The 9,773-nt window shown below is 58.7% G+C and overlaps 1 protein-coding gene across 3 annotated transcripts in view; it reads right to left on the bottom strand.

Moving 5' to 3' along the window:
- Nucleotides 1–264: 264 nt before the first annotated feature.
- Nucleotides 265–9,773, bottom strand: part of IRF5 (interferon regulatory factor 5) — a 10,641-nt gene continuing 1,132 nt past the window's right edge. For 2 of the 3 annotated variants that reach the window (XM_005868932.2, XM_014541841.1), the window contains exons 2-9: nt 5,950–6,155; nt 3,609–3,798; nt 3,138–3,202; nt 2,639–2,672; nt 2,216–2,485; nt 1,589–1,981; nt 1,381–1,499; nt 265–1,107 (exon numbers count right to left, since the gene is read on the bottom strand). In XM_005868932.2, the coding sequence (XP_005868994.1) occupies nt 877–1,107; nt 1,381–1,499; nt 1,589–1,981; nt 2,216–2,485; nt 2,639–2,672; nt 3,138–3,202; nt 3,609–3,798; nt 5,950–6,155 (1,508 nt within the window). In that variant the 3' untranslated portion in view covers nt 265–876. Of the gene's footprint in view, nt 1,108–1,380; nt 1,500–1,588; nt 1,982–2,215; nt 2,486–2,638; nt 2,673–3,137; nt 3,203–3,608; nt 3,799–5,949; nt 6,156–9,632; nt 9,717–9,773 lie in introns of those variants that run through there. The other variant, XM_005868933.2, reaches the window with a different exon arrangement.

Here is a 9,773-nt window from a genome sequence, read left to right as displayed (position 1 = left end):
TTGATTTGGACAGGATTTTAAATTCCGCACACATTTGAAAATCCACACCCCTGCCTTAGCCAGCTTCCGCCTGGAAAGCTGCCAGCCGGTGAGTGTTTATGGAGGCCCCACTGACTCATCCACCTGGAAGGCAGGCCCTCCCAGTGTCAGTGGCCCTGAGACAGAGGGCGGGGGGGCGGGGGACGGACACAGCTGGCAGCAGAAAGGGGGTCTGTTAGAACAGCATGGAAGCAGTGGAACTGGAAAAAGTAAAGAATAGCCAAGTCTGTTTTTAACATTTATTAATCCAAAAATACATAAAATTCCACTTTCTACCCCAGGTTCTTGGACTCTCAAGAAAGGAGGTAGCTGCCAGCCTTAAGTATCTGGTATAATACCTAAGTGTTCATATCTGTCTCAGGAAGGAGAAAGATCAGGAAGCGAGGCTCAAACTAGGGAACCCCCAAATCAGGCCCAGGCCCTGCCGAGGCCCTGCCAGGGGGACCTGGCACAGAGCGTGAGGCTTTCTGTCAGAGGGAATGGGGCGCTCCGGGGCAATTTCCTCTGTACTGTGAGGCCCCGGGCGTCGGGGAGGTCCTTCCCTGCTCACTGGTGTTGATGGCTGAATTCCCCCAGAGCCAGCAACCAGAGCTAGCAGAGGAGAGGCGTGTCCAGAAGCAGAGCCCCAAAGCAAAACTGGCTTCCGGCTTCCCTCAGCTTCTACCCAGAGAACCTGGAACTCGGGCCTCTCTTCCCTCTCCTTCTTGGCCCAAATCCACTTCCAGGAGAGCCAGAGATAGGACCCTGCAGCCAGGCAGGTGCCCACTGGGGCTGCCACACCTCCATGTCAGTCCACATAGCCTCCCAGGAAGCCTGTTTCAGTCACTCTCTGCAGCCTCACTGCATGCCAACCGGGTGCATCGGCCAGGGCTCGTGGCCCGCAGGAGGGGCCTGGGCCACAGGCTGCAGCTGCTGCTGGGACTGCCAGATGTGATGGAGCTCCTTGAACTGCTCCACCATGTGGTCTTTGAGGTCTGGGTTGGAGATCTGTAGCCGGATGCTATCGGCCGACCAGGAAAGCTCCCCTGAGAACATCTCCAGCAACAACCTAGCCGCTACGGGCACCACCTGGGCAGCAAAGAGAACAGGGAGAACCCAATGGGGCTGTCAGACCTAGTTGTGCACGAGCACAACCACCAGGGGGCGGGTGGTGGACTGCAGCCACCGGGAAGGAGGGGCACCAAATTTTACTTCCAGCAGCCCTGGGCCTAGATTGCTTCTGGTTGCCGCGTTCACACGGCCCAGAGAGCCCTGAGCCCCCACTGTGGGGCAAGGGCTTGTCTCAGGACTCCCCGGTATTCAAGCCAGAGCAGAGCTGGGGGTTGGGAGAGGATGGTATACCTGTACAGTGATGAGCTTCTTCTCTCGGGGTTTGCGGTCCGGCCACTCCTCCCCAAAACAGAAGAAGATCTCAAATGGTGGTGGGGTGTTGGTCTGACCCTTCTGGAACATGATGAGCTCTGCAGTAAGAACAAGACCCTTAGTCAGAGGCGAGAACCCTGCCCGTGGATGAGCGGAGGCCGGGAGGAACTGGATAGGGAGGCCTCACCATTGAGAAAATGCTCCAGGCTGAAGAGTTTGGTCCTGACCTCCCGCTGGATGGGGTTGGGGTGCGAGCCGTGGGCCGAGGCGCAGGGCCCACTCCAGAACACCTTGCATTGGCACAGCCGGATGGCATACAGGTCCTGGCCTTGCAGCTGGAGGATGAGCCCGCGGTCCAGGAAATCCAGCAGCTGGTTCGTGTAGAAGCGCTGCTTGTCGCTGGGGATGTCCTCGGGGCTGGGGAAGCGCACTTGCTCCAGGCTCACGGGGCCGAAGAGCTCCACCTGGTCCTGGGTGGCCTGCAGCTGGCTGTAGAAGAGCCGGCAGCCGTGTGGGTTGCTGATGGTGAGGGCACGGGGCGGCCGCCCCCGGTACTGGAACTTGATCTCCAGGTCGGTAACTGCGGGCAGAGGGGCAGGACCACCCCCTGTGAGCCCTGCCCTCCCCACTCTGCAGCCGCTCACTGACTTCCTCTGCTCAGCTGCTAGTCCTGTTGTCATCTCTCCCACTCATTCCCCCCACCCAAGGAGGGACTGGCATGGGCATCCTTTTCTTCACCATCCTCCAACCTCTTGGCAAAGCAACCCCCAGCACCGCTTTACCTGGCCCAGCCCACCAGTCCCTGGGTTCTTACGAGGCAGCATGTGGGGACTGATCAGCAGGTCCGGCAGGAGTTGTTCGCCTGCGGGCGGCAGGCTGGCAGCCAGGGGCCCAGGCGGCAGGCTGGGCGGGACCTCTGGGAGAAGGTCTCCAAAGGCAGCAGAGTCAGCAGGGGCAGGGCCCAGGTGGCTGGGGTCTGGAGCAGGGGGGCCCAGCACCACAGGTGGCTGGAGAGTGGGTGGCCACTTAGCATCTTCTTTGGGTAAAGGATAGGGTGCCACCGCGGGACCAGGCTGCACTGCTTCTACAGAGGGAGGGGGGACAGAGCTCTGAGGCCAGTTCTAGGAACTGCCTCCCAGGCCCACTCTTCCCAGCCTGGGCCTCCCCCCACCGCACCTTCAGCCCCCGCAGGTTCTCCTCATACTAGGCCCCCAACCACACCACCTCCCGGCCCCACCTGTGAGGCTCAGGCCTGGTAACATCCTCTGGAGCTGAAGTGAAGACACAGGCAAAGGAGGAGGGAAGAGGCCAGAGAGACAAGGGAGGACAGGTTATTACATTGATCTGATGCTGAAGAAATAACATGAGAACCACAAGGCCTCTCCCCAGGCTTCAGCTTAGCGGAGGCCAGGCCCTGCCTCCAGTCCCAGTCCTGCTGCCCCAGGCAGGCCAGTGAGTCCTCCGCACCTCTGTTTCACACCTGCCTTCTGAACAGGCGGAGTAGCTACCAAGCCCAGCCTGCTGTGAGGGTCAGTCAGCCAACAAAGCCCAGGGCGGTAAGGTGGTGACTTTGTTTCTATGCTCAGGTCCCAGGGAGAAACTCAGAGTAGAGCTGCGGGAAGAGCAGGCTTCCAGAGGAATGGGCTGCTGGGCCCAGGGGCAGAGGAGAACCGAGAGCGCCCCCTCCAGGCTCTTCCCGGCAGGGCAGGCAGACCCTGGGAGAATGACCTGCTCACCTCTTCCTCTTCCTCATCCTCCTCCTCTCCCGCACCACAATTGTAATCCTCACTGGGCTGCGACTCTGCAGACGGGAGAGAAAAGAAAGACAGGAAGGGAGTCGGTGGGGGAGGAGAAGGAAGGCCCCGGGGCCTCATGTGGCAGCTCCTGCTGTGGCTTCTCCCCTGCCCAGAGCTGCCCAGTGAGGTGAAGGGCCGCCAAGCCTTCAGGAATCAGTAGGGGCCTCCCTGACCCCATGGCACTCAGCTCCTGGGCCACCGAGAGCCAAGAACGAGGACTGGCTGAGGAAGCAGACTGCGGCCCTGGCCTGTGCCAAGCCATTCCTGGCCCCGCAAAGGGCCCATCCCAGGTGACTCCTGGAAGGCCTGGCTGTTAGGACCTAGCAGCACGTGCCTGACCACTGCAGCGTGGAAGGCCTGGGCTCTCGTGCACAGCCCCCGAGGCGGCCCGCACAGGGCCGGGCACCTTACCTGCGGGAGTGGGGCCGTTGGAGCAGACCTCGTAGATCTTGTAGGGCTGAGGTGGCATGTCCCGGGGCCCGTCATAGATGAGGCGGAAGTCACGGCTCTTGTTAAGGGCACAGCGCAGGTTGGCCTTCCACTTGGCCGGGTCAGCCTCGTCCACCCCCTCCGTGTACTTCCCCGTCTCCTTGGCCCAGGCCTGCGGCAGGAAGAGAAGACAGGCACTGATAGAGAACCTCGGCCCTCACCAAAGCCGAGCCCCTCCTGGCTGCTGGGAGTTGTGGTCTGCAAGGTGGGAGAGAGGACGCCGGGTCCTTTGAAAGGCGTTACATTCACTGCTCCTGGAGGGTGACAGGCACAGTCTCCAAGGAGAATGGTGTGACGTGCTGGATGAGAGCATGGGGTCTGGGTGTGGGTGTGGGTTGGGGTCCAGAAACCGCCACCCACCAGCTGTATGCCAGGGGCCTGTCATTTTCTTTCTTAGCTTTGGTCTCCCCACTGTAGTACCTACTTCACAGGGTGGCCCATAAAGCTCTCCGAACTAATTGTGTCTGTGCTTGGATAGGCTCTGTGCACTTGAATTGTGGGTATCATTATTCTGGAGAGCAATTTGGTTGATACCAGGATTACAAATGTTTCTACCCTTTAATCCAACCATTGAACTACTGGGAATTTATCCTACAGCTACACAAGCGTCCACACAAAATTCTGCACATTCAAGCTTATTCATTGCAACACTGTTTGTAAAAGCGAAAGACCCAAAATAACCTAAATGCCCATCAGTGGGGACTGGTTAAATTAACTATGGAAGACTGGGAAGCAAGGGGGGAAAGGACGAAGCTTTTGATGTACTGACATGTTGTGGTCTCCAAGAAATATGAGGTGCAGGAGAGTATGCATGTACCTCTCTCATTCTGCAAAAGTTGGGGGAAGGATAAGGACATATATTTGTCCTTATGCACAAAAATTTCTCAGAAAGGATAAACAAGAAACTGATACTAACTGCCTCTCGGGAGGGAGTGGGTGGCTGGAGTCGGGTGGGAGGGAGACCATTTCACACTATTCAAAACGGGAAATGGACTTGAAAAGAATCTTGAAAAGGTCTGGCCGGTGTGGCTTAGTTGGTTGGATGTTACCCATTGCATCCAAAGGTCTCATTCTGCTTCAGGGCACAGGCCCGGGTTGAGGGCTCAATCCTTGGTAGGGAGCATGCAGGAGACAGCGATCTTGATGTTTTCATCTCACGTCGATGTTTCTCTCTCTCTCCCTCTCCCTTCATCTCCCTCTTTCTCTCTCTAAAAATCAATTTTTAAAAATCTTAAAAAATAAAAATGTTCCCAGGCCTTCCAGCCAGAGTTGCTGATACACTTGGCCTGAGATTCAAAAAATAACCTTGAAAAAGTAAATATCAAGTGCAAGGACTAAAAAATATATATCCAGCTTTAAAAATAAACATTCTCTTTGGCCCAGCAATTTTTAACTCTGGGAGCTAACCCCAAAGAAAATCATTTAAGATGTGCAAACAGGTAAGAGTTTAGAGCAGTGGTTCTCAACCTTGGCTGCACATTAGAATCACCTGGGAATCTTTTTAAAATCCTGATTTCTGGGCCTCGTCCTCCGGAAATTCTGTTTCTTTGTTACTAATGTTGTGGCCCCACCCCATAACAAAGAAACAGAATTTCCGGAGGATGAGGCCCAGAAATCAGGATTTTAAAAAGATTCCCAGGTGATTCTAATGTGCAGCCAAGGTTGAGAACCACTGGTTTAGAGGATGTGCCTGGCAATGTGGTCTTCGACACTGAAACACTAAAAGCAATCCAAAGTGTCCCAAAACTGGGGCTGGTTGGCTAGCCCGTGCTGGACCCCTCCAATGGAACCTGCAGCAGTCACTGGTGTTGAGTGAAAAAATGCAGGTTACAAAACAATATGTAGTTTGATTCTACATTTGCATTTCATAGATGCATTTGTGCAGAAAACAAAATGCAAGCAAAACATAGTCACAGTAGTCACCTCAAGGTGTTAAAAATCATACTGCTGCCTGCTGTCTCCGGGTATGTGTACACCAGATAAGCACACTGCATGTGTGCGCATGTGTAATGAGAATGAGACGAGAACAAAGGGGAGGAGGAGGAGGAAGGCCTTCTGCGGGCCCATCAGTCCCCACCTTGCATTGGGGATCAGGTTAGAAAAGCTCTACCCTGTGGTTATGCCTGTGTCCCCTGAGTCCGGGCCCGGGGTCACCTGCAGCAAGACAACTGGATAAGTGGCCAGTTTGAGTTGGAATGGGGGGTCCTCTTCTGGGGGAGAGGGCTTCCTCAGAGGCCCAGGCAGTCCCCTGTCCAGGGCTTACCTTGAAGATGGTGTTATCTCCTTCCTGGCTGGGGCCGTGCCTAGTGGCATGGCGCCAGGGGATGGAGAAGAATTTCCTTTCGCCATTGACCCATTGGAGCCCTGGGTACTGGCAACTGTTCACCTGGGCCACCAGCCAGGGCTTCAGCCGCACACGGCGGGGCGGCGGGGCGGCCCCCAGGGCAGGCTGGTTCATGGCAAAGGCGTCTGCAGGAGAAAGACAGAGGGAGCATCAGCAGATTTGCCGCTGGCTACTCCTTTGGCAGAGGGGCGGAGGGGGGGCACTCCAGGGGCCCAGCCATGGCGTTAGGACTTTCCCTTCCTCCCAGCACTGGGGGCTGGAGTCTCTCCAGTACATCCAGCTGCTCAAAGCCAGTTCCCTTTCCAACCATCAGCTTTCTCGTCACAGGGCCCCTGCACCTGCGCTGTGTTTGGGGGGAAGGGAAGGCGGGGGTGGCGCTGTAGTGGATGTCCCACCCAGAGGCCCTCTACCAGATAGGGCATCGCTTCCCTAGCTGTCAGGAGGCTGGCACAGCAAGAGGCTCAGAGCTGCCCATCTCGGAACCTGCCCTCCTGGCTCACTCCAGGCTGGCCCGCGCCTCCCCTCAGGAGACAGCTGTGGCCAGTGAGTGACGGACACACAGGGACAAAAGGCTTCAGGTGGAGCAGGTGGGTGCTCCTGTGTGCGCACCCCAGGGCCCAGGGGCAGGCTGCAGCCAGCCTCCAGCTGATTCCACATCCCTGCGTAGCATTCTCCGTGCCCAGCCCTGCCCCCTCCCTCCCCTCCTCCTCACTAAACTGCCTTCTAGGAAACCTGGCCCAAGAACAAGGTAGACCTGAGAACGGAGGGATGACTTCCACACCCAGTCCTCAGAGCTTCCTTTCTCCCTCAGTTTCCCTCAGGGATCAAGCTTCCCCCACCTGGACTTCTTGAGCGAAGTCCCATCAGCACACTCAGTCTCCCTCCTGCATCACCAGACTTAGGTCCTATCCTTGTAAAGCCATCAACTTCCTAGACTGAGGCCTCCCCTCTGAGCCACGCATTCTCCCAGCAATTGGTGAGCACTGAACGCCTGCCAGACCCATGCTGCCCAGAGCCGTGGGGACTACACAGGTGAGGTCTAACGGCTGCCCACTGGGAGCCAGTGCCACCTCCCCAGGCCAGTCTCTGCCTCCCACCCCCTCTGATATAAGAGAGTGAGGCCAGACCCCAGTGGAAGGCTGCGGGACTGGGGGGGGGGGGGGGGTGGGGGGGGGGACGAGCTGGAAGGGGTCAATAGGGAAAAAAAGGGTACATCCGTATTACTTGGGGGGGGGGGGGGGGGGGGGCGTGTCTGGGGGGCTCTGACAGAGGCAAGGGTCCAAGGCGGCCAATCAGGGAAGGAATTGCTGAAGGAAATGGGTTATCGGGGCTGGTGCAGCGAACACTGTGGGTGGGGATGAGAGCTATCCTAATATCTGAGGTAACACCATGCACAGAGGGACTAAGGTTTGAGTCAACACCAGGACAGCCTCAGGTTGGAGAATTTTCCAACAGCTAAAGCCATCCAACCGAGGCCGTCTGGGCTGCTGCCTGGGGGTACTCAAGCCGGGTAGGCTTCCTGGCCTGCCCGGGTGGGTGGGAGGCTGGCTCCTCTCTGTTGTTCCACGTCTGCTCTGGCCTTGAGCACTGAGCCTCAGTTTCCCCTGAAATTCCCTGACTTGTACCTTTTGGGTTGTAGCTGTTAAGTGCCACCTCTTGCTAAGAGGTCTCCATCTGCAGGCTGCTCCTCAGAGCAGGGCCCAGCTCCAGGCTGGGCCGGGGAGGGTGGGAGAGCTTCCAGCCCTGCCCCCAGGCCTCCGAAGACGGGTGGCTCAGTTCCCCTTTCTGTACCAGCCTCCACCCAGCACCAGGGGAAATGAAAGTGGCCAGACCGGACAACTCAGAAACCTGACTCACTGGGAGCTGGGGGAGGAAAGGATGTGGAGAGAGATTCTCAGGGGGTGCCCCAGACCAAATTCTCAGTCTCTTACCCCATAGCCCACCCCCAGCCCCCAACCTCCAACCCCCAGGTCTGCTGGTGGTCATTGTACATTTTGTGTGGTTCACAGCATTGGGTCGCCTCCCCCCAGGGTCTTGGTCCTAAGGTAGAGGAGCAACTGTCATAGGTGGCAGGCAATTCCGATTAAGTGAGGTGGACAGAGGAGAGCTCTGTTCCCTGAAGACCCCCACATCTGGTCGGCCCTCAGCTGTGCCGGGGGGGGGGTGCAGCTGGGAGAGCAGAAAGGGTAGGAGGAAGTCGGGGTGCGTCTCACTCCTGGCCCTGCCCAGCACTGCTGTTCAATGCAAAGGTTTGGGAATGATCTCTGGCCTCATGTCAGAGAGGCACAGGCAGGGGCTGTGCAAAGGGGCTCCCACAAGAAGCAGCAGAACCAAGGAAGGGTCTGTGCAGCCTCCACCGGAGGGTCAGCCAGGTGCGCCAGGACCAAGCTCAGGGTCAGCTTCCCAAGGACGTTTCCTCCCGCTGCGGGAGGCGCGCTTCGGCCTCATTCTGACCATCCTAACGCCAGTTCTGAATTTCAATCTTTGTGCTTCATCCCCCCCCCCTCCCCCATAGACACAGTTGCCCAGATTTCCCAGGGAACCCCAGAAGCTACAGGGCAGCCCTCAGAAGGTCCACCCCGTGCTGGGGGAGGACTTGACCTTCCCTCCGAGGGCAGCGAGGGCCAGGCGCCTGCCTGCAAAGTGGGAAAGGATGGCAATGCCTGCATCTGCTTCTGTGGAAACGCCAAAGAGGTGTGGGCTGCTCAGGACCCAGGGGAGCCCCCATGAGTGAAGCATCCAGCCGGGCAGCCGGAGCCCCTCTGCGGTGGGGGAGGCCCCACAACTCACACCAGGGCCCTGAAGTCCCAGGAGCCACCCCGTGAGGCGCCTGGAACACCGTGGGCACCAGGGACCCCAGGGGAGAAGGCACCTCAGCCCCAGACAGTGGGCAGAGCAGCAAGCCCCCTGCCGCCTCCCGAGTGCGATGCACATTTGTGTCCGCAAACCCCACATCAAGCTCAGAGGGAAGCGGGAGTGGGGTGGGCCCTGCACCAGCGAGACCCTAAAGCCCGGCCCTCCGGGTGGGTTGACCACACCAGGAGACAAGTGGGAGGGGGAGGGGAGGGGCTGGGGGCAGCAGACGCGGCCTCCTCCCAGCAGCTCGATGGGGGAAGGCCGAGGCGCAGGGGGAAACCCCTAGGTGGGGCCTTAGATAAGAAAGGGTGTTTTCCGTTTTCCCAGGGCCTCCCTGGACTTGTGGGGGGCCCTAGCGCTCCGGGCCGATAGTTCTGGGGGAGGCTGGGGACTGTGCCTCTGGCCGCCTGCCCCTCGCAAAGGGCTGTAGCTTCCTCCCCCCGCCCCCCCGCCGGGCTCCGGGGTCCCGGAAACCCCCGCGCGGGGGCCGGCGCACTGGCCTCTTTCCTCCACTTTGAGCCTCCTGATTGCTCGGTTTGAAGTTCGAGGGAAGGACGCAAAGACACGAGCCCAAGAAGTATTGCGCCCGCGGTTCTCAGCCGGGAGGGTCAGCGCCCCCTTTTCTGAGCCGCGAGTCAAAGGACGGCGCCCCCACCCGACACCATCTTCCCACGCTCTCCGCCCGAATGCCTGCCATTGCTCCCAAGATCCTGGGAGCATAAGCCCTCGACACCCCATCCTCTTACCCGGAAGGGGAGAGAGCACAGAAACGGGGAGTCGGGGCTCGCCCCAACAGGGTCAAGGCCAGACGCCTGCCGGGCGCCTGGGGCTCCCCGTCCATCCTTGGCGAAGCGGATCGGAGGGAGAGACCCGCAGAGCTGGGGCCT

The sequence above is a fragment of the Myotis brandtii genome, unplaced genomic scaffold, assembly GCF_000412655.1.
Source record: "Myotis brandtii unplaced genomic scaffold, ASM41265v1 scaffold280, whole genome shotgun sequence".
Lineage (NCBI taxonomy): Eukaryota > Metazoa > Chordata > Mammalia > Chiroptera > Vespertilionidae > Myotis > Myotis brandtii.
This window is presented reverse-complemented; position numbering and strand designations above follow the sequence as displayed.